This window comes from Lonchura striata, chromosome 6 (genome assembly GCF_050655825.1).
Source record: "Lonchura striata isolate lonStrDom1 chromosome 6, ASM5065582v1, whole genome shotgun sequence".
Classification (NCBI taxonomy): Eukaryota; Metazoa; Chordata; class Aves; order Passeriformes; family Estrildidae; genus Lonchura; species Lonchura striata.
Window position 1 is genome coordinate 14832957 of NC_140708.1, and position 24391 is coordinate 14857347.

The 24391-nt window shown below is 38.7% G+C and overlaps 1 protein-coding gene across 4 annotated transcripts in view; it reads left to right on the forward strand.

Moving 5' to 3' along the window:
- Positions 1-24391, forward strand: part of OGDHL (oxoglutarate dehydrogenase L) — a 47614-nt gene continuing 23223 nt past the window's right edge. The window contains exons 1-13 of one of the 4 annotated variants that reach the window (XM_077784555.2): positions 12-155; positions 3597-3773; positions 4323-4557; positions 11077-11250; positions 14364-14466; positions 17695-17810; positions 19566-19720; positions 21260-21406; positions 21987-22077; positions 22574-22753; positions 23136-23264; positions 23636-23815; positions 24084-24236. In XM_077784555.2, coding sequence (XP_077640681.1) covers positions 4351-4557; positions 11077-11250; positions 14364-14466; positions 17695-17810; positions 19566-19720; positions 21260-21406; positions 21987-22077; positions 22574-22753; positions 23136-23264; positions 23636-23815; positions 24084-24236 — 1635 coding nt within the window. In that variant the 5' untranslated portion in view covers positions 12-155; positions 3597-3773; positions 4323-4350. Of the gene's footprint in view, positions 156-349; positions 3774-4322; positions 4558-11076; positions 11251-14363; positions 14467-17694; positions 17811-19565; positions 19721-21259; positions 21407-21986; positions 22078-22573; positions 22754-23135; positions 23265-23635; positions 23816-24083; positions 24237-24391 lie in introns of those variants that run through there. The other 3 variants (XM_021536150.3, XM_085583271.1, XM_021536152.4) reach the window with 3 other exon arrangements.

The following is a 24391-nucleotide window of genomic DNA, read 5'->3' on the forward strand; positions in this document are numbered from 1 at the left end:
GACGTCACGCGCCTCACGTGACGCAGGTGCGGCCCCGCCCGCCGCTCCCGCCGCTCCCGGCGCTCCCGGCGCTCCCGCTCCCGGCGCTCGCTCCCTTCCCTGCGCGCCCTCCCCGCCGCCCCCGCGGATGCGCTGGAGCCCCCGCGGCCCCGCAGGTCTGTCCGCGCCGGTGAGGGGCGGGGGGCGGCCGCGGGGCAGGGCCCGTCCCCCGCGCAGGCCCCCGGCGCGGCGGGGCCTCTCGCCGTGCGGCTGAGGGGTCGCGCCGCAGGCCGGGCCGGAGCGCGGGGTGAGCGGGGCGGCCCGGCCCGGCCCGGCCCGGCTCTGCTGAGGCCTCAGCCGGGAGCGCCCTGAGAGCCCGGCAGGCTCCGGCCCCCGGGGCAGGGTGACCAGGACACCGCGTCCCGGCGTTACGGGGAGGGGCCGCAGAACAAACCCGACCCTCCCGGATCCTCCCTCTGCTCTATTGGTGGCCTGGAATCCATGGTGGTGTCATCCCTCTGGTACCCGCTGAAGGCGTTTTTCGGGGCGCTGCAATAAACGCGTTAAGTTTCATGGCACCGAGACCCTTCCATTGCCCAGGACTCGTGGGGTGCGCCACGGGGCCGATGCGCCGCTGGAAAAGCTCCTGCAGGGCAATTTTCTGTGTGGAGAGTTAAGATTCTCTATATAGCACGGCATTTCTGTGCTGGGGGAAAAGAAATATTCAGTGCATGGAGGTATCCCTGAAGTAGCCTTATTTAATAAGGATGTTCCCTCTATCTGTAATTGAAGTTATCTATGATAATCTTTTGGAGAAACTTTCTAATAATCCGTTTTTTTCACTGTCAGCCTTGTTTTATTTGAATTAGTCAGTCTTAAAAAGAGCAATAAGAGTAAGCTGTGTGGGGCATATTGTGAGAAATTAACATGATAGTGAATAAAGAACTGTTTTTATGATATATGGACCATATTTTTTAACCACCACTTCTGCAGAGCATAAAGAACATTAGCAGCAGGGTTTCGCATGGATTAAGAAACTCAGTAAGGGCGCTGACAATACCAGGAGGACATTAATTCATATGTGCAGTGTATTTATTCTGAAAGTGATCTTGAAAAGAGCTGGATAAAAACTTTATTATCCTAAGTGTCTGCTGTCTGTTTTCCATGTGCTTCTATGATCCTCTAGAAACTTGGGTAGACTAATTCCCAAGACTGTGACATTAGGGCACTTCTAGAGGTGGAAGTGCCAAGGTGAAAGCTAGGTCGTCGTTTGAGACAGAACAGCTGCAGGAATTTTCAGCTACTTAGGGCTTTCATTTACTTCCACCATTTTGAGGGTGCTGTGGTGCATTAAATATCAGGTTGTTCTTGTGGTTCACTGCTTCTTTCTTCTCTTTGACCTCTGCTAGAGATTTAGTTAATACCATTCTTTAGGCTGCTCTTAGCTCAGTTTGATCCCTTTCCAATCGCTGTTTTCATTTCAGGGCTGGTTTGGGGAACAGTGGAGCGGAACAGTTCTAACAGCTCTGAATCCTGTGCGCTGTCCTCGGTGCTGATCCCTGACTGACGGTCTCAAGGCCGAGCGGGCTGGGATGGTCTGGGATCACGGGGGTGGTCTCTGGTTTGTTTAGCTGCTGACAGCCGACATCTGTGCTGAAGGGCGATGTGTGCAGAATTAAAAGCTAGGAAGAAGTCCGGGGGTTTGAGTCATATTAAGCTGTAACTGAAAGCTGGTTAGAATGACATAGCTCCAGTATGCTTTTATAAATTGCATAAGCAGTAGTTACTGCTTGAAGTATGGATCTGACCCCATTTTGAAATTTAAATGGAACCAGAAGGAAGTGACTGGTAGCACTTAAAAGCTCTTTTTTTCTGTTATATAGTATGTAATTTGCATCTATTTTCCATTCTCCCTGACAATTTTTTCTTATTCTGTTATGTGTTCTTTACTAACTTCTAGAAGAAAGAATTACACATTCTTCAGGCAGACATATGATGAAGAAAAAATGTAAAATTACTCATGTTTAAGAAGCCTGCTACTGCAGTATGATAAACTGGGAAAAATGTTTCTCTCTCTCTATTCTCTTTCAAGTCTTTACAAAGTACTTTAAGTGAGAGTAGGTAATCCCTTAGGAGTGAGTGTACATGTGCAAAGGTTTTGTGGAAGAGGGTGAGATTTGCATCCAGTAAGGTAGGTGCAATAATAACAATAATTTCTATGACAGTGAGCACAGACATAAAGTTATAAGTGCCATAGTGACTTCTCTGTTCTTACATATAGCATGTTGAAGTGTCACCCAGTTTTGCAAAATGACATAATGAATGTTTGCTGTTAAATCTTACAGAGAATTATGTGTGCAGGCAGCATATGAGTTCTTTCAGTGCTTTTGCAGGACTTAATATGCTTCCAAAATGGTCCTGGTGGTGTTTGTGTTCCACCAGTTGCCCTGGTCAGAGATGGGTGTTGACACAGGTGTTGTGATAAGCTTTGAACGTGTGAAGTGGGAAATGATAAGGTAATATAAGCAGGTAGGAAATAACACTGATGAGTAGGGATTCAGCATGCCAGTGGCCCAACTGCTGCCAGTGTGCTGCAAATGCCAGGTGGAGAGATAAGGGTGTGTGATTTGAGGAGCTCATAGGTTTAAATGAGGTGCTAGTTTCAGTGCTGCTGCCTTGGAAGAACACTTCCATGTCTGGGCACATGGAGAACGTGGACAAGTGCTTGTTTAGGGCATCCTAAACAAAGGATGATGGTCTGCTGGTGGGTGAGAGTGAAAAGGCTGCAGAAGTCTTGAAAGAGTAGACAAGGGAACCTGGTATGATCAAGGACAGTTCACTGCTGGAATGATACTTAATGTAGTGACTAAGAAAAGGATCTAGTCGTCAGTTTTTAAAATAGATGTTGAGCTAAAAATGTGATGCCAGAGAAGAGCAAGCAGTAATGCTGTTTTATTTAGTAGGAGCCCTTTTTCTTTTTTTTTTTAAGGATCAGTATTAATTTTTAAATTGGATGATGAAAAATATAGCTATTCCTATCCCTTAAAAAATTAGACATTTTATAACCATGTATTTTGTTTTTTGAAAAGAGGCTATAAGAAGAGAAACTGTGAGAAATTATTTAATGGGATTTATATACAGAAAATGTTTATGAAGTTTTTTGATAGTATCTATTTTTGAATTAGAGATGAAGAAAATGAAATAGGTAGCATAAAAGTTTTTCTATTACTCAAAATAACATTGTTGTTTAAAAAGAAACTTAGAAGTTCATTAGGCATCTCAGTACTTTTGTTTTTAGCAATTTTTCAGTCACACCAAGCAACAAAAGACCTTGGGTTTTACCTTGGACCAAATATATTATTTCCACAGATGAACAGCCAAACAAATGAGAGACACTTTGGAGTTAAATCTGAATTTTACTTGTTGTAAATTAATACCTTATCCTTCGTGATATTATAGCTTTCTAAATATTTTAAAAATTAAATCAAAATTAATTATTTCTCTTCACATTATTGCTCTTTCTTTGCAGTTTTAGCAACTTCAGCATGAATAGTGTATTATTTTGGGACTAATTTTAAGATGCATTTGTTCTTTTTTATTTTGATTCCCTTTACTAGCGCTGGAGCTGATGGTACTCAGCATTCAGAAGATTCAACCCTTATTGTGGGAAACTGAATTGGAAAATTGAATTTCTCAATTAAAAATTGCATGGAATCTGCTGTCCTTGTTACAAAGCCCATAAGTGATCATTGGAAGCACAGGATAAATGTCACCAGTTAGGAAAACACATTAAAGTGAGCCTTTTCTCAGCATTTCACTGTTTGGTTGAAGGCTAATGTCAATATGAACACTTAACTAACACTTCTAATTATTTAGTCAGCTCCATTACTCGTGGCAGAAATTCGAGGTAGCAGTTTTTTGTTTTCCACAGCACCTGTGGTTGACACTGTTTGCTGACCCCAGCCCAGCCTGAGTGGGTAAAAGGCCACAGCTTTCCAAACAGAGGGAAAGCAGCTGGGGTTGCCAGGAGCTCTGCAGAGGTCAGTGATTAACACCCCATTTGTTCCAGGAGCGGGGCCCCGCGGTACAAACGGTGATTGCAACAGGGAGCAGGGTGGCATTGCCAGGTACAGGAGCTGAGAGAGGAGCTGGCTGATGTGGGGACGGCCAGCAGCAGCCACTCCACTGCTGTGGCTGTAGCTTTGAAGGGAGCTTCATGCCTAAGCCTCAGCCTTGAACTAGGGCACCATAGCCAGAAACCTCTGTTTTTGCTGTGACAATGAAATGTGTCTGCAATTCATTGACTCTTTTGCTAATTAAATTTGGTTTTATTTTATTAATAGACTTGGATTGTCTGGCTAATAAACAAACATGAGTCATCTGAAGTTGTTTGCAGCTACGCTGAAGAGGCATGGCTTTAAACTTCTGGAAAATCAGGATATAGCCAGAAGGGCATTTTTACATGGCCAACGGTATGTTTCATCTGGAACCTCAGAGCCATCCCTGAGTGGGAGTAATTCCAATTATGTGGAGGAAATGTACTATGCATGGCTTGAAAACCCTAAAAGTGTACATAAGGTAAGTCTAAAACTTGACTGTAATGCTGGGCTAAGAATGGAATAGGCTTCTTTTACTTTTTTTACTTTTTAATAAAAAGTTCAGGAAAAGGTCTTGTGTGAAATGAAAAACATGAAATTAATTTCCCACCTATTGATTGGTGTAAGATGTGATATTGGAAGTATTAAAGCACAGAGGAGGCACAGGCATGGTGAGCAGAGCAGAAAGAAGGATAAGTACAGACCAGAAATAGACAGCTGCTCTGAAACTTTATTCCTCCATGGAAATGCTGGTCAAGCAGACAGTTAAGTAATTCATTGCATCCAGAAGAAGACCCAAAAATAAAATATATTTAATTTTTTGGTTTATATTAAGGCTGTATCAGAGAATATATTTAAATAATGTGTTGATGTTGGTACTTCTAAACTGTCTGAAGAAGACAAATGTTCAGTTGTCTTTGGATTAAACTATGGAAGTTGTAACTTTAAAACTGAATCTGAAATTGTCAGAATATTCTTCTGAAGTATCTTGAAAAGTATTTTGATTTGTATCTCTCCTTCTCTCTTTTGGCAATAGACATTTGTTTGCTTTTCTAAAAACTCTATTACCCAAATCCTTTCTTGTGGACAAAATACATAGGCTTATTTTTTAACAAGCTTTCTGCTGACAAAGAGGGCTCTGTTATGGTGATACATGTATAGTAACTTAAAAGTTGATGAGAAGTCTGATCAATTCTAAGACAGACAAGTCATTTTCCAAGAAGTAATGTGACTTGTGCTCAGAATGTTTACCAAATTGGTTGTCTGCTCCCTTATTCTTGAGGCATGTATATCAAAATGTCACTTAAAAGTTGTTGTTCTAATCTGATAATCTGTCTAGCGTGTGAGGAAGTGACGCATGCTGAGGGCAGAAACTAAAAAGGAAATGAAAAATGGTGGTTTTGTAGCTGTTTCTTTTTTGTTTAGATGTTGTGCATGAACTTAGTCTTGCTGAAAGATGACATATGCAGTGCCAGCTCTGAAGACTGACTGTTATTCACATGGCAGATTGATCCTAGGTCTTTTATCTTACACCTGAGCTTGGGATGGAGAAACCTTCTCCAAGAATGGCTCTGTCTCATCTGACTTTGAGCCCTTGTCCTGTAGCTGCCAGCTGAGCTCCACCAGTGTGGGGTGGGGTAGCACATTGTGTGGGTGTACTGAATTTCTGCAAAATCCTCATGATGTGGCAAGGCTGTAGATTGATATCAACCCTTTTATACTGGGGATACCGAAGGGATGAACTCCTGCGTAAGGAGTGACATCTTGTTTTTTATTGTATTTACATTATATTGGCTTCTGGCTAACTTCTTTCCTTTTAGATGAATGAGGTTCCTGGTTCAGCCCCTTTGCAGTGGAGTGCGTTTTGCTGCTGGGAAGCCCTGCAGTGGTCTCTGTGGGTGGGGAGTTGCCCTCGGTGCGGGCAGGGCAGCGCAGAGCCCGCCGCAGCCGGGAGCGGGGCGGCAGCGCTGGAGCGCTCCGCCCGGAGCTGCCCGGGTGCTGAACCGAGGCGGCCGGGGGATGCACACCTCCGCGTCACGGATTGGGGCTCGGGAGGCAGAAAGGCTTCAAATCCTGCCGAAAGGCCATCCAACTGTCTGGCAGCTCAAGCGCAGTCTGATCATGGATCCTGTTGAGGTGATGCAGGTTGTGGGTTGAACAACAAGCAATAAATGAATTGACTGAGGAATGCAGGGTGTGGCCTAGGGAGTGGATCCCAGGTGACTAAAGATGCATTTTTGTCGTGGTTTAACCCCATCTGGCAACCACGCAGCCACTTGTGCTTTCTCTCTCACACATATGCATGAATGAGGGAAAGAATTAGCAGGGTGGAAGTGAGAAAACTTGTGGATGGAGATAACAGTTTAATAGGGAAAGCAAAGGCTACATGCACAAGCAAAGCAGAACAAAACAAGCAATTCATTCACCAGTTCCTGTGGGCAGGCAGATATTCAGCCATCCCCAGGACAGCAGGGCTCCAGCACATGTAATGGTGACTTGGGAAGACAAACACCATCACTCTGAATATCTCCCCTTCCTTCTTCTTTCCCCATGCTGAGCATGATGTTGTTTGGAATATCCCTTAGGTCAGCTGGGGTCAGCTGTCCTGACTGTGTCCCTCCCAGCTCCTTGTTCACCCCCAGCCTCCTCACTGGTGGGATAAGGAGTAGATAGGCCCTGACACTGTGTAAGCTCTGCTCAGCAATAACAAAAATGTTTCTATATTGCCAACCCCCTTTTGAAGCCCAGACCAGTTACTGTGCAATTAAATACCCCAGCCCAAACCAGCATGATTATAAAACTGTGAATTCTTTTCTAGGTTAACTGTGTTTAATAAACTTGCAACAGTAACAAACTGAAGTAAATTCACTCTGTCCCTGATTTATGAGGCTTGAAAGAATATGGTGGATGGAAATAATGGATTATGGCTATTCTTGCCTAAATTATTAGTTTTTTCACAGCCTATGAGAAAAGGGGAGGGGAAGAAGAATGCCAGTTAATTTTACTTTGTTTCATCAACAAAATTAATTTTCGTTTCTTAAAAACCATCTCATTTCATTGGCTGAAAGCTGCAAATAGCTTCCCCAGATTTTTGTTGACAGAAATTGTTCAATTTGAGCTTTCATAAAACAAGTTTAAAATGCTAAGTATTGAAATCACCCTGTTTTCTTAAAAATGTAGAAAAATTTGTGCTGTGATTTTGACTGTAAAGTTGTGCATTTGTCATTTGTGTATGGAAAGGAGAGAAAGTGTTGGAAAATAATGACAAGAGGCACCACGTGGTGTTGATTATTTAGCTCTCTGTAGGGCACTCATTTGTGTTGTTTTATTTGGTATGTCCAGCATGATTTAGTGAACCAACTTATGCATTTAGACATTGCATTCTCTTTCCTCATTTTCCTTTTTATACCTTACTTCTCCTTATGTATCTTGTTAGATAACCCTTTTTCAGAGGGGATGTGCCTCCTCATTAATTAGATGAAAAAACTTGATTTTTCTTGGGCTTTAAAACTCATACTCTATTCACTTGTACTTACAAACTCCAATTAATTAGGGCTCCTGAACTGATTTCCCCCTCAGAAGATTTGATTGGACATGTCTTCCCACGTATGCTTATTTAGAGCTGTTTGAAATACGGCAGACACATTCCAAAGTATTTCTCCTTTCTGTGTTTATCATGGTTGTGTATCAAGAAAAATGTATATATATATATATATATAAAGAGTTTCTATTCTTTTGTACAAATCCACTTCAGATTATTTCCTCCTTTTTTTTGCCTTTTGAATTTCCTATCGTCAGAGTGGCCAAAACAACAATCAGAATAAAATGACGTGTGCTCTGAAAAAGGCATCATTATTTCTCCTTGAAGCTTGGTGTCAGGGCCATAGATCATAAGAGAGAAGCTTGACAAGGCTCAGTTATTACTATCACAAGATTAATTGCAAAACTGCATGGTTTGCTATGGAGTACATAATGCCTGCCATGTTATCCTGTGTGCAGCTGTTCTGCTGTGAGTGTGTACTCACCTCCTTGGTTTATGGACTAGGAAAAGATGTGGGGGATTGTTTTGCTTTGACTTCATTTTACTCATTTTCTTTTTAAAATTATATAGTGGTCCTCAGTGCGTGTCTTCTAAGGCTTTACTGTCCTCACTGTAGTTGATGAGTATTGTGATGGCACTAGGAAAAAACCCCAAACCATCAAGATAAAACATATGTTACTAGTTATTCTAATTGCAACCCTGTTTAGTATATGACAGTAAAATGTTGCTACTGAATCACTTGAATTGTGTTATATTACTTGAGAAAATAATGGCTAACTACAATATAGCTTTGCTGGCAGAAGGAAAGAAAAAGTATAATCTATCACTATAGTATTTTTTTTTTGTGAATGTATTTCTGTATTATAAATTTCCTCTACCATTTTTGTGATGAACTTTACTAATTTAGTTGAGAAGCTGCAGGTTTTCAATGAGAGCAATCTGGTCTTCTGTCTGTTCAGTCACATGGCAAATGCTGTTGCCAAAGACTGACATTGATACACAGAACTTGAAGACTATAATCTGGTATCAATCTTGAAAGACACTATAGAAATTTGTAGAGGCTTTGATGGATGTGTATCTAGTAAAAACTAATTTTCTGTAGCCAAATGATGTATTTTCCCTCCCCTCTGATTAAATGTCAAGCCTGTCCAACAAATCAATAAGTTCAAAAATGTGATAGGAAAAAATAGTCTGGGTCCATTCTGTCTCAGCTGGCTACATCTTCAGATGGAAACATTTTCTTTATATTTGTGAGTTTGCATGAAGAAAGAGCCCTATACTGATTCTCCTTAAACATGTCACTTGTTGGGCAAGTTGATTTGGAGTTTGTTAACAACTCTCTTAGCAGAGCACTTATCTAAAACCACATTCAGTTGTTTGTGGGACTGTGCTGTGGTAACTTTTACATTTAAATGAAAGGTTTTACTCAAAAAAGGAATAATTATGTTATTATCATCATGTATCATGGTGTTAGAAAAAGTAAGGAAGAAACCTTAACAGAAGCAAAGCAAATTATTTATTAAAACTTCAAAGGTGAGAGATGTCATAGATCCAAACGTATGTTAGGAATTTCCTAATTTAATGTTTAATGATAATTTGTTACTGTGTATTGCCCAAATAATTTCTTCAATCTAGGTAACTTTAGTAGTTAAAGAAGGGATTATGATTGTTTTTCACTGTCAGGGATCTCCAAACTCTTGGCCTGGGTGCTGTGTAGGCATGGAATAACAGTATTGTTCTTAACACAGACCAAGCAGGTGTATAGAGAGAATCCCAGGTGAAATACAGGCACACTTATAGGCTCTTGTAGACCACTTATAGGATGTAAATTCAGACTTCTAATCTCAGTGTAGCTGCCAAGATGTCAAGGTAAGAAGAATATAGGAAACAGGCATAAATAAGAGAAGGGAGGAGGAATGAATTCTTCATCAGTGTGTCTGGAACTGGGCACCACACATGATCTGTCTGCCTTAATTTGTTGGGGCATATAAAAGTCAGGCTATGTTTAGAGTTTAGATAAGCCTGTGTAAGAGCAGGGTGGTAGATTAAGTTTACTATATTTGTATTGATGCAGCTTTGTATGAATGAAGAAGGAAGAGGGATGCATTAAAACAATGTTTCCTGGGCAGTGGCTTCATGCTAATGATGAGATTCCCACCCACAGGTTCAATGAATCACCTCACTTCCACAACTTGATCTTGGGAGGCTGGGTGATGTTTAGCTCCTTTATGCTGCCCCTCTCATGGTGTTTCTGAACACCTTAGAGCTTTTAGAAATTTCAGTATGAAGACTTTTTGTTAATGAAAGCAAAAAGGATTCTGTAAATATTTCTCTGTCATGCTGTGCTTATATTCTTTTGTCTCTTTTGTGGGTTCTGTAATGCATATATTAAGTAATAATTATTTTTAAAAAAATAATTGCTTTGGATGACTTTTTCTTTTTTTCTGGCACTTGGTTATTTGAAATGTAATGGAAATCTGCAAGGCTTGCAGCCTGGCAGAAATTTATCTCTTGCAATTTTTCTGTGCCAGCCACAAAGATATGTAAGTTTTTAAATAGCTTCCTTTTTGTTTTCTGAAGTTAGCCAGCTGAGGGAAGTGTTTTACAGAGACTTCCTTCTTTGCTGAGTATGTGTCTCACATGTTTTGTCCCATTCTGCTGCTCTCTGTTAGCATTCATATATCTGATACTATTCTAACCTGGCACAGTGACCACCTCATCAGAATGAAAACAGTTCAGGAAAACAAGATTTGGGAATATGTGAATGAAGCAGCTTGTGTAAAAGCACAGAAGGAAATAAAAGGTTCTCTTGTTTGTTGTGATTCAGTTTCTGAGATAAGTACTTTTCTAAAATTATGATTTGCACCTGAAACCAAGCCCATAATTTCTTTCATGGTAAAGTAACCTAAGCTGGTGAGGAAAAGATTTTAGAACAAGTCTCACTCAAAAAAACTTTAATTGCTTTTAAAGCTTCTTCAAGAAAAGCTCTTAAGGACTGATTCTGATTTAGCACAATCAGTGAATGTCTCGAAGTACCATAAATTCTATAGGTATCATTAAAGGAATGGATTTAGTTTATTGAGGTTCATTGTTTTATAGGCTTGATAGCTCTTTACCAGCAGTGTTTTATTGTACCCACTCTTGGCTGCCTGAATAAAAATCACAATTAAAAAGAGCTGTGTGATTAGATAATATATGGAGATGCTGTACAGTCCTATGTGCTGCAGAGTTTTCTGTTGAGCAAGCTGGGTGTAAGAAATGAGAAGAAAAGTGTTCTGTGTAAATAAAACACACAGTTGTACTGAGACTGGGACATACCAGTGTTGCTCTTTTTGCTGTCTCTGAGTAGTGTTTAACACTGAAATGCAGTGAGGTTCCATTTGCAGTTTGAAAGAGCTGCTTTGGATGAGACTTTAGTTTGAGGTTTTAAATATTTCTTTTCTCTGTACACGCGTGCAGTCCTGGGATGTGTTTTTCCGAAGTGCTAACGCTGGCCAAGCAGCCCATCTGCCAGCTCAGCAGGAGGGAAAGGGATCATTTCTGCAGAGCCACGGCCTGGCCCCGAGACCAGGGACAGCTGAAAAGGCTGTTGAAGACCACCTTGCTGTGCAGTCCTTGATAAGGGCATACCAAGTAAGTGCCTGCTGGGGGAGGCCTCTTCTGTGCAAACAACCTGCTTCCCTTTTATTTTCTCATTTCTATTCCCGTGTTAACTACTGTCTTGCTTCTGATCCAAAAGGCCTTGAACTAGACAGCTTTTCTTTCCAGCACAGTGTCTAAACATGGAAGTGCTGGATTCAGACTTGGGTGATCCTCTGGGTTGCAAACTCATAATTCAGATTACCCACAGACCAGATTTTGATCGTTGGATTTAGCCCGGAAGGACTTTATGGAGACAGTGGTTTGTGAAAGTCTGTCTTCACCTCTGGGAAGTTTGTACTGCAGTTCTAAATGTTACTGCCATTCTTTTGGAAATGATGGAATGCACTTGCCCTCTCATACATCTAAGGTGAATATTGAGATTCCTGATTTGAGCAGGATTCTAGATAAAAAGAGAGAGGAGAAATACTGAATTAACCAGAAACTGAATTTTGGGAGGCTGACAGTACTGAGTTTGGGTTAACTTTGATGGAGTCTGTTCATCAACATTGATTTTGTTTCACACTCTGATTTTTAGCCCTTTTATTAAATTAAGAAATTAAATATAACTTATTTTTCTCTAGAAGAAGAAGGAATTTGGAAATAGGACAGTGGGTTTTGTTAGATGCTTTCCAAATGACAAATAAGTTTAAATATTTTTGTTTAGTCTTGCATTTATTATCTTAGTTTCAATAAAAGGCTTACAAATTATGTAAGAAACCCCCCAAAAATAACCAACCCATAAAACTAGATCTGTGTTTGACAAAATATTCCACAAGTACTTTTTAAATTAGTAACTTCTCAAGAAGTTTCCTACAGTTTGATTAGAGCAGATCTATTCCTCCCTGCCTTAAGTATTTTAAATCCTGTTTGGTGTCATGAGAGAAGAGGAGCTTCTTAAAAGACCTTTTTTTGTACACATCACATTATCACCATTGAGTTGGAGGGTTGTTGTAAAAGAGTAGAAATGGTTGTGAATATAAAGAATATGTGAAATTTGCTTAGAAATAGATATGCAGAAAATAACCAATTTTACTGTAAAAATTTGGTGAAGCATTAGAGAAAATTGGAGAACGTTAGGCTGCTTTGACACAATTTACTTGAAAATAGTTCAGGGATTGCCATTTTGCTCTCTGTATTTGTCAAGTGATGGAACAGAAATGTCTGTAGAAATGGCAGGCACCCATGTGTCTGCAATAAACAGTCACAGAGGATTGCCTAAGGCAACTGCCTGCTTTTTAAAAGGTATTTAGTACCCTCTAAATTCAGTATTGAAAGGGTATGATAATTTGTGACCTTCCTTTGCCTGATAATGAGATGAAATGGAGAAGGATACAGAATTTTCATTTCTCAAACCAGTCAGTGTTTTATGGTTTTGTGGTAGACTGCTTTGTAGTCTGTTGAGTTGGACTTTGAGAAGGCAGTTAATCTATTGCTTTTCTAAGCAAGAGCACTGGGGACACTGAAAGCAGGATTTTCAGTGGGATGTGTGTGCTTAACAAAAGTGAGGCCAGAGAAATCAAGGTCTAGTTTCTGCTGGTCTGTACTTGCATTTTGTCATATAGTAGTCAATGAAAACTTTCTTTGTATGTATTTTCACAAGGCTGATCTCTGATTTTTGCAGATGTTCCTATTTTCTGTGTTCAGTGAAAGCAGCAGGACTTACTAAAAAATGCCTTGATATTGTGGATAATACTGTCTTTTAGTTAAAGACCAAACTGTTCCTGGAATAATATGGCACAGCATTTACTGCTCTGCCTTTCTGGGTTTTGGCATTCCTGCTGATCTTCTTCCTCTTCCTATTAATGCTGAAGTGCAGATGTAACTTAGGGAGGTGAATTCTTTCCTGTTGATGATGTTTGAGACAGAATTGTTTGCTTTGTTTCAGTCAGATAAACTTAGTGCTGCTGTAAACAGTCAGATGGCACAGATGTTGCTATGGGCATCATTTGGCCTGTCAGAATTTCATTACTGGTGATTCATGAGATGCAAAAAAAAAAATCACAGAAGTCAGGCTGAGTTTACAGAGCTGATAGTTCCAAAAAGGATGCAGTATTTCTGGTTTCTTATGACTGGAAACCATTTTGTTATAAACTTTCCTGCAAATATGCAATAATTGAACAGTGTTTTTACAGGTCCCTTCTTGATGAACCACACTGTAATCATCTTCTGTTACTGTGTGATGCACTTCACTGCTAATGTTGCACTCTATAATTTTGGGTTTTTCTCAGAGACAATTAGGATACTAGTAGTGTGAATGAAATTCTACCCAAGGGATGCAAATTTGTTGTTAAAAAGAAAAATTATAAGGAGAAATTATTAATATATTTAATCTATACAAAGATTTTAATGAGTTAATTTGGTATATGAGAGTCACACATAAGAGGCATATTAAAAATGGTTATTTCTTCTGTAGCAATGTTATATGATAATTCACTAGTTTATAGCAACTTGTGGCATGCATTAACACCAGTCACACTGATCATTGAAAGCTGGCTAACTTCCTCATTCAGTTTCTGTTCTTTAGTGCCTTGAATATCAATTCTATCAGATCAAATTTCTGAAATTTCATGAATGAAAATAGGTGCTGTCAGATGCTGTCTGTTTGTAGCAGAGCTCTGGAAGAGTGACCCCTTCACTTCCAATATAAGCTACTTCAGCACCAATCTGTTTTAAGTCAGCAATTCTCTATTTTAATATACTGAAGGTGCAGAAAGGAGAATTCAGGCAAAAATACAAAATGACTGAATTGGCAAGTGGAAAGATCTATTAGGCTTATCAGGCTTATCATAGTTACTTAATTTTACCCAAGGACTGAGATTGTACTCTCTAGAGGCCTTCTTTACTAAAACTCCAGTGTAATCCCAGTTAAATTGTGTGTCAGACATAAAGAAGATTGTGTTGTAATGTGTAATTTTTGAGAGAGGTGTATATGTAGTCAGTGATATAATGCTTATTTTTTGTTCTTATGGGAAAACTTGGGAACATGTAACCCTGTCATCACATTAGTGGTGTTTTCTTGTTCTTGTGGAGAGATATCACTGACTTTTTCCCTTTGTCTGACTTTTAGGGTGACTTCATTTTGCTCTACTTTCCTCCTTTTTCAGATCCGTGGCCATCATGTGGCTCAGCTAGATCCCCTTGGAATTCTGGATGCAGATTTGGATTCATTTATTCCATCTGACCTCATTACCACAATTGATAAACTTGGTGTGTAAGCTGTGTGCCTTCTTATTTGAAATGCTCATTTGTATCGCTCGACTGAAATGATTTAATAAGACATTGCACAGATTCATAGAAAGGCTTGGGTTGGAAGAGACCTTAAAGATCACCTAGTTACAACTCCCCTCTAGGGGCAGGGATGCCACTTTTAGGGATGCGTCTGCCTTTTCTGCTTGCTGTTACCATGACATAGAGCCCTTGAGCATCTGTAAGGAGGCTAAAATTTCAGGATGAAGGAGTTCTACTCTGAGATCACAGGTGAAGTTCCTGTGAATTCATCTTCTAAAGAATGATTGTTATAAACCCCCTAAATATTTTATTTTTGAACCACACCAGAAATGAATACTAATTAATGCATTCTGATAATCTTAATTACTCTTATAGCATTACAATTCAAACTTGTTTCAACTGGGGACATCTGAAGGGTAGTCTATAGGGAAACCAAGCAATAAACAAGATACTGGACAGAGAACTTAGGGTAAATTTCATACCAAATTTGGAATCTAATGTCTGATACTTCCTTATGTATGTCTTGAAGAAGTCTCTTTGAAGTTAACAGAAGAAAATGTGGAAAGCATAGAATTCTTTACCTGTGAATATAATTCAAGGGTGATTATATCTTCTATTATAAACATCAATTTACTGCTAAAAGAGTGTAGTGCACTAGGGCCTGCTTTTGCAAAGGTTGTTCTCATTGTTAGGAGGGCTTGTGTCTGAGAAATTGGCACTGATCAATTTCTTTGCCTCTCTCTACTTGAATAAAAAAACACCTGATTGATTTTTCTCTGCTCTTCATTCTACCTGGTTAGTTTAAAATCTGGTTTTCTACTTGATGAAGACACTGAATCAATTTTTCCTTGATGTGTAGGGAAGCTTTTTTGATCAGACAGAAAATATAGTGCAGGAAGTAAATAAAACACCCTCTACCTAATTTTACTGTAAGCATACCTACTCTTTGCTTCTCTGTTTTCTATTTCTGGTGTAGGGAAAGAAGCAGTTCTGATCATATAAAGGAAGTGGATGCCTAAGACTAGAGGGGTGCTTACATAAATTGGGTCTTCTCTCTGAAGTTTGTCAGCTTTAATCAAAGAAAAGTACCAACTAGAAAACAAATGAGACATTTACTGAGCAAATATAATTAATTTAGAGCTTATGTGACTACTAGCATGTCAGTACACATTTCTTTACTCTCTACGGATAATTTAGTACAGGGTGGTGTGACTGATCAGAAGGCATCCACTGAAACGCTCATGCCCAAAGGAAAAATACGCCAGACCTCTGAATGAGATGGGAGGATGTGTTTGAGAGTGTAACTGAGGAGATTTCAGTTTGTGAGGGGAAACAAAATTCCTAACCCAGTCTTGGCAGAGCTAAAATAGAGGAAGATCTCAAATCCTATCCTTGAATGTTCTAAGTAGGAAACTTACAAAAAGTCTTTGGCAGGACAAAAATTATTTTAATATTTGATTTTTCTGTGCATTTTCTTTGTCCCATCTTTTGCTTTCTTTTTTGAGAAACCTGTGGTAGGAAATTTCTTCTGAGAGTTGCTTCTAAAAATGCAGGTAGTTAGAGATGTACCTACTGCACAGTATAGAATTGCTTTCAGCATTCAGTAAGAGTGTATCTCTTTAAACATGAGGTGATGCTTCAGTAAATATGTGATGCTGTGGTACAAAGCACAGATGTTCTGTGTGTGCCCAAATCACTTCTGTATGTGTTCTGGTTTATGCATGAGAGGACATCAAGAGCCTTTGAAGTCTAAGGGAAAGTCAGCAAAAGTGAAAAAAATAAATGCATTGCTTTGTTTCAAACGACACTAAAGGCCCTGTCATCCCCTGTGTCACTCTCCCCTCCTGCTGGGAAAAAGCCTGTTACAATACCAAAAAGGAGAAGTAATGGTACTTATGCTTTTTTTGGCCATGCCAGGTCTGAAATTTTTAATATGTTATTGAAATTTTTATTAAAACCAAAATTTAAATTTTGAATTGTATTATTTTTAAAGTGAAAAAGTGTTATTTACTGACAGTGCTGTATAGTAAAAGTCGTAGCAATGCAGTCCTGTGGCCTGTTCTCAAATCTTTTGTGGTGTTATTATTTCATCCTTAATTTGCTGCTTTGCTTTTATCTTCAGAAAAGTAACTTAATATTTAAGCAGTTTATTGATTTAAGAGTTATGTGCATGCTGTCTTACCAGTGTTAAAGTGGTTGTCTACACAGCTTCTCTGGAACCAAGATAAAAGAGTTCAAAATTAAAAATGGAGATGTTATTTTTAATTTTTCTAATATTTCTACATGTGTAGGAACATATGTAGTTTTAATTTTTATATAAGTTTCTATTACTGTGGTGTATTATAAGTGTTGTACCTTTGCTTCTTAAAATTATAAGAAACTGTTTTTCCTTCCTTCATTTAACAGGTCTAAGTTAAACTTGAATCACACCAGGCCTTTAACTTGCATTGATACCAGTCTTTCAGTCTTGTCTACTGTGTATTTTGGCTTTTGAAACTGCATAGTAGTAAGGTTAAATATTTTCTTAAATAATATTCTCAGTTTAGATGTGTCCAAATCAAGATGGATCAGTGTGGTTAAATAAGTTTTAGATGGTAGGGGTGTGGAAGTCTGTGCATTTTATAAGGGGTCACTGCCTGAGAACTAGAGCTGTACAGGTCATTAGAGACCTATTTCAAACTAATTTCCCTAAAAAGAGGAGAGTGAATAGAAATACCTTGAAAGTTCTCCAGAGTCCTTGTACAGCATTTTATTGAACTGTTGGGCATTCTCTTGATCTGTCTATTAATATAAAATGCTTCCAACCAACTGGTTCTGTCGGTGAGGAGGGATTCTTTTTGTTTGCTGCATATGATAGAGTCAGTTATTTTATTAACAGTGAGCTGTAGGAAGTGGTGTGGAAAATTGATTACATGTGTCTTAATATGGTAAAATATAAAAAAAGGCTAGAATGATTCTAATTTCAGTTGTTTCATTTGAGCATTTAAGAAAGAATTAAGTAATGACTATTTAATTGAAAACACTTTTTAAAATCCAGACTAAAGTCCATTTTACTAATGGATACCTTCAGAATATTCATGCTTTCAATTTTTAATCTTCTTTTTTAATACTGCTGTATTAAATATGATTGCCATGGCTTGAAAAACAATGCTGGCTTCCCTTTTGTCATCTGTTCTGCTTTGCAAATCAATAACGTTCCTGTTGTAGGGTTTTATGGTTTGCATGAGTCAGATTTGGACAAAGTCTTTCAGCTGCCAACAACCACCTTCATAGGAGGAAACGAGAACAGTCTGTCTTTGCGAGAGATCATCAAACGCCTGGAGGTCAGTGGAACATGATTCATTTGGGATTGTTTTCATTCAAACCAAAGTGAACTTCTTCCAGATGTCAGTCACAAAACCCCCTTATCATTTGGCAGTTGTTAATAGAGTTGTTATTAATATTATAACGAATGTAAAAGATTCCAACAACATTAAAAATAACCTTTGTACTATTTCTAGAGGTTGCAGCACCACTGTGAAATTAGCTGGATATTGGAAATACATAGATTAAGGATGAATATAAGAGGGGAATATGGTAGAATATTAATGTCAGCCCTCGTTCTGGAAAGACCTGATATTGTTTAAAAGGAGAAGAGCCTTTAGAAATGGTCTTTTAAGTGTTGTAACACAGATAAAACACCTGTGCATTCAGGGGCTGCTTTCAGATCCCCCGCTCTAGTAAGACCTTTACTTGAGGAAAAATATGAAGGCTGGGTAACAAATTCATGAAAGCCCAGCTGTAGCTTGTAGACTGTGTTGGTCCTTGTTTTCCATCCCCAGTCTTTTTTCTAGAGTTTCATTATCTGACAGGTGATGTGGTTTATGCCACAGGAAGTCATCAAAACTAAAATAATTCAAAGAAAAAACAATTTGAAGGAATAAATATAATTAGAAGCAAACTCCAAATAGCAAGGCAGCAAATAGGGATGGTAATGTATTTGTAGACTGCTGAGTGAGTGAGTCATTGTTGGATATTCCCAGTTGCTTGACTTTTATGTTGGCTTAGCTGAGGCATGGTAAATTGTTAAACCACATTATCTTTGTTGTGCATTTGAGCTCTATATTTGGTTGGGGTTTTTTTTGCTTGTTTTTGCACTTCTAGCTTATCTGTGTAGCAATAATCCTTAAAATTGTAATGTTCAAACAAAAGGACAAAATCAATTGCAAAATAGAAAAGCTTTAAATAACTGATTTATGTTAAGGAGAAATAACCTTCTTCTTTCCTCTTGTCTCTAGAGCTTTGGAATTTTTTTCAATAGAAAAAAAAACAACTCCTTACACAGTCAACTCCTTAAAGGCAGTAGAGAATATACACTATGTTGAGAGTAATTTTGTCTCAAACTCACAGTAGGTCTTACTTCTGTTGATGTCTAAATCTTTTGGAAATATTTTTTTCTAAAGAAATACTCTTTTTAAAGTAAGAAAAATAAAATTTAGAAAATGAACAAGAAGATAAAATTTCTGCTGTGTCTTTGCATTTCTCCCTGTCCTTTCTCTGCTCTCAGCTGCTTGGATTTTTTTTCACATTTCCAGGTTTCTGAAACTTGACAGTTATCAGATGATTTGCATTAGACTTCATAGGTGTCTTCTCACTGTCTTTATTTCTTGGTTTAAGGTTACATTTACAAAAGTTGTGATAAAATACACAAATTTTGATAAATTACTTGAAATCTTTGCTGGTGCATCTAAAGTAGAGTGTACATGCCTGTAAGAAAAGCACTAAGTTAGTTGAAATGTGCCAGTCAGTGTAATGCAGGTTTGTTAGCCTACTTGGACTGTAGCATGAGATGAGAATCTTCCAGTTTAAAATTTTTGAAATGTTACTTTGTAGAGAAAGCTTTGTGACACAAAACTAGATTCAGTAAAACAATTTATTAATTTGTAGAATTAGTTTGGGGGAGATATTGTGGAAGAGGAAGATGTGGTAGCTTTCATGAGAATAACAGAAGATACAATTAAGAGGATATTTCTTTGTGAAACTAATATATTAGGCCCACTAGCTCCTAGAGCTTCTCTGTTGGTGTTTTCACTTGCTAGCATACCTACTGCCAACACATTGGCCTGGAGTTCATGTTCATCAACGACGTGGAGCAGTGCCAGTGGATCCGTCAGAAGTTTGAGACGCCGGGCGTGATGAAGTTCACGAACGAGGATAAAAGGACTTTGCTGGCAAGGCTGGTGCGCTCCATGAGGTATGCTGGGCTGGGCTGGGACACTGCTCTGGGCCTGCTGCCTGCGAGCTGGGGGACCTGCAAGCTGCTGATGTTGGGAGAGACAGCCTCACTGAAATCTGGAGTACAGGAGGGTGTAGGTAACCTGCCTGCCTTATCAAAGGAAAGTGTGTGCTGTGAGGAATCTGTCAGGGTCTTAGTGTTCTGTTCTCTCAAAAGGCATTTAGTGGCATGCCTGGCCATGTTTTCATTGGCTTGAGGAGGTAAACTAGGAAAAAGTTGTTTCAACACACTAGTAATATATATATATGTGCTAAAGATTTGTAGACTGTTGCAGAACGTGTCAGAACAATGTTGGTGTGTTATTTTAAGTCCTTTCTGCCCTTTTCATTTTGAGAAGTGCCAAGATGTGTTGTGCTGTTGCATGAGCTGGCAGCAGCAGTTTTAGTATCTACAGTAAAAGAAAGCGCATTAGACAATAGCTTATTGGCTGCTCCCATTGGGGCTATCTGTGCGGAAATACTGTGATCCCAGAGATGGAATTATCTTCTTACCCCTGGAACAAGGCTTCTCAGACACAAGTTTTATTTCAGTCCCTACAATCTGAAACAGTGTATATGTCCTTTGTTAAACACAGGAGTCAGATATTTGTATAGGCACAGTTTTTGGTTAAGATTCTATGTCAAAAGATCTAAAAATGAAGTGAGATTGATTGTAAGGTATTGATGGCTGAGCTAGGTGAAATTTTGGTAACAATTCATATCACTGCCTTTAGTACTTCAGTCTAAAGAGTTAAATGTCAGGATTCTAAGGGAGGAATAAGCTGAGTGTTAATGGATTATGGTACTGTTATGAGGTGAGGTACTGCACAGATGATGTAACCAATACAGTTACTTTCATGGAGATGTATTTTCTCTGCCTTTCCTATCTCTAAGCTTTACAATATATAATCCTTTCAGTGTTTGTTAAAAGGTACTTTTTAACCACTCACATTGCCTCTGGCCCAAATGCATTAAAGGACAAAAGAGCTTAGAGCTGTCAGGGATTGACATCATTCTGCTGCTGAAGCTGAGGCAGTGTCCTGCTTCTTGGCCCATTCTTAAGTGTTACATCACTCAGTCTGAGAAGCCTTGCTATTGAATGAGACCTATGGAATAGGTGTGTTTTCTACTCTGGTTTTGTTACAGGTATTAGAAAATAGAGGCTCTCTGTTATATTTTCTTCAATTCATAGAAAAGACTAATTTGCTGTCACTCTGCCTTCCCAGAGGTCAGATTTGTGTACATGAGAACAGAGTTTAACTTGGGAAATTAATTTTGTCTGAGGTGGGGACCCTTAATTGCTTCAAAGTCCTAGTCAATAGTTTTCAGATGGGGAAGAAAGAAGACTGAATTTTCTTCTGTCTCCCCATGTGTGACTGAATTCCACAGGTGTCTAACTTGTATTCACTGATATTTTAAAACCATTTAATGTAACTTTATTTGCTGTAAGATAGTAAACTATTGGTATTTGCTTGGTACAAATAATTTCTCTTGTTTTTTTGGTTTCTTTTTGGCAAAGATTTGAAGATTTCCTTGCTCGCAAGTGGTCTTCCGAAAAGAGATTTGGTTTGGAAGGATGTGAAGTAATGATTCCTGCACTTAAGACCATCATTGATAAATCCAGTGAAATGGGAATTGAATATGTTATAATGGGAATGCCTCATAGGTAATGCCAATGGAAACACCCCAACAAACAGGCTTATTGTGTCAGGACAAGATTTGGGTTCTAGAAATTTATTTAAAAAGTTGATATTAGAGAAGCTGAGGTAGGAAGAGTCAGTCATAACAAGTAATGAGAAATGTAGCAAATGCCTGTCAATAAGAGGCTACAGACTACAAAAGTAAATGATAGAGAAACTCTGTGTACTCTGAAGCTGCAAGCAAATGTGGCAGCAGCCATGGTATCTCTCCCATTGCATAGAATCTCTAGAACTGGGAAGGCTTGGTGAGGTAGTTTTGAACTTAGTTTTGCAGTCTGTTTTAACTAATCTATAATGTGATTATTTGAAGACTGCTAGTTAGCTACAAAATGCACTTGGATAACAGGGTGATCTAAAATGTCCATGGAAATGCGTTGGAGGAACTTTGTAATGGGAAGAAGAGCTAAATTAAGGGTTTTAGGTTCAAAAGTTTGAAGAGAACATTTGCAAATTTCTTACAGGGTGGTTTACAGATTTTGTAAGTTTTATGCTGTTGACTCTCTTAGTACCATTTTTGAGGCATATCTGTGTTTGAAATTTTCTTAGAGGTCGGCTGAATGTATTGGCTAATGTAATCCGAAAAGAGCTGGAGCAGATCTTCTGTCAGTTTGATCCCAAACTTGAAGCAGCTGATGAGGTAAGATGCTTTTCCATTAGATCTGTATGGAGAGGTCAATATTCAAAATAGTTTTTAGTTGTTTTGGTCATGGTTACTATGAAATCAGCATTATCAGCTGCAATGCCTTCTTTTCTAGTTTAAGAAACATGGTTTGGTGAAATTTTGTAACAAATTTAAGAATTATATTATACTTCTAACATGCAGACGGTTTCTCAGGAGTGACTGTAGATAAGTAAGTTCCATTTGACAGATCTTGTAACTTCTAAGCATCTCTTTTTGTTGTTTTATATGAATGAACAGAGTATTAATATGCTGTAAATAGTTATCTAACATTTGATGACAACAGTAAGATAATAGAATAGAAACAGTGTTTCTGTTTGAAATGATGGTGTCAAACCCATAGTGCACACTGATGTTCAGGTAACCAGATGCAGTTTTTAGGCTGAAGCAAAATTTTAGGCCTAGTGAACCAGATGGAGCAGGTCTCAATGACATTCCTGAATTTTCTTGTTAGGGATCTGGGGATGTAAAATACCACTTAGGAATGTACCATGAGAGGATCAACCGAAAAACAAACAAGAAAATCACTCTGTCCCTGATGGCTAACCCTTCTCACTTGGAAGCAGTTGATCCTGTTGTGCAAGGCAAAACAAAAGCTGAACAGTTTTATCGAGGGGATACAGCGGGGAAAAAGGTAAAGATTGTTTAATATAGTAACTTTTAATGGTAGTTTCTCCTGGTGTTTCAAATAAAAAGAGTTTGCAAGTAGTTTCATATCACAGAATCATCCACTTTTCCTCCTGTATCAAAAGGGATATATCAACTTCTGAACTAGGTATGGTTTCTGACATGAGACCTCAAGAGTAACTTTGGAAAGTAGGCTTAAAGCTTTATTTCCTTTGCAAATTGAGAAAAAGCAGCAGAATGCTGAGAAATTTATGGTTTATTATGTATTTACTGTTTTATTTTATAAGCACAACAGAAATATGGAGCCAAGAAATCTTGCTGAAAAGCTCAAATTGCAGTTTTCCTTTCTAATATATGTGTGGATATGTGTGTACAATTCTCCCTCTTAGGTTATGTCCATATTATTACATGGGGATGCTGCCTTTGCAGGACAAGGAGTGGTTTATGAAACTTTTCATCTTAGTGACCTCCCATCCTACACCACAAATGGCACTATTCATGTTGTGGTCAACAACCAGGTAACAAGTACAGCCTTTTGCAATCAACTTCTCTGCTGAATATTTGCCCATCTATCTCTTTTTATTGTTTGTTATTAACTGTATTCCTTGCCCCCTCTGGTTATTAGAATGGTTGAAATATTTCTGAAAATTATTCTATTATCTAGCAGCTCTTGAGCAGATAATATTTTATCACCCATGTATATTCCATTCAATTTGTAATACTTAATTGGATTAGGCTTGCCTTGGTATTTAAGGGAGCAAAAATAAGCTAGCTAGCCAAAATGAAAAGCTGGTGCTGTTGCTGTGTGAATGGCTATTAAATGCAAACTTCAAAACAGAGTTAGCAGGAGATGCTAATTTATTTTAATGGAAGCTTCTGGAATTTTTAGATTGGCTTCACCACAGACCCCCGTATGGCCCGTTCATCCCCGTATCCCACTGATGTTGCTCGTGTGGTCAATGCTCCCATTTTCCATGTGAATGCTGATGACCCTGAAGCAGTGATGTACGTGTGCAGCGTAGCTGCAGAGTGGCGAAACACTTTCAATAAGGATGTGGTGGTTGACTTGGTAAGTCTTGGTTTTCTTTACTTTTCATTCTGTGCATTATGTACTGCTCTTTATTTTTTTGTGGCTTAGAAGGTCCAGTCAAGAAATGTATTTCATTTTAAAGGCCTTCAGTTTCCTCATTTTAAAAAACCAAGCAATAAACAAGCCCACAAAGAGCCATGAATGTTTCTTATACAATAAATCTCTTAAAATCTCTGTAAAATTATGAAATGGAAATATTCCATGTTACATTTTTCCTTATCAACAGAAGCAATCTTTCCCTTTGTAGGTTTGTTATCGTAGGCGAGGTCACAATGAAATGGATGAGCCCATGTTCACCCAGCCTCTGATGTACAAGCAGATCCATAAGCAGGTGCCAGTGCTGAAGAAGTATGCTGACAAACTGATTGCAGATGGGACTGTGACACTGCAGGAATTTGAGGTACATGCCAGCAGAGTTAGAGGGAATCTAAGGAGTTGTAAGGAGAAAGACCCAACTGTCACTGTATGCTGCCTGCTTGAGAACTTCCTTACTGTGATAAGTCTTTACCTTTGACAATTTGTAATTCAATTTGGCTTGGATTTTCATGTAAAATA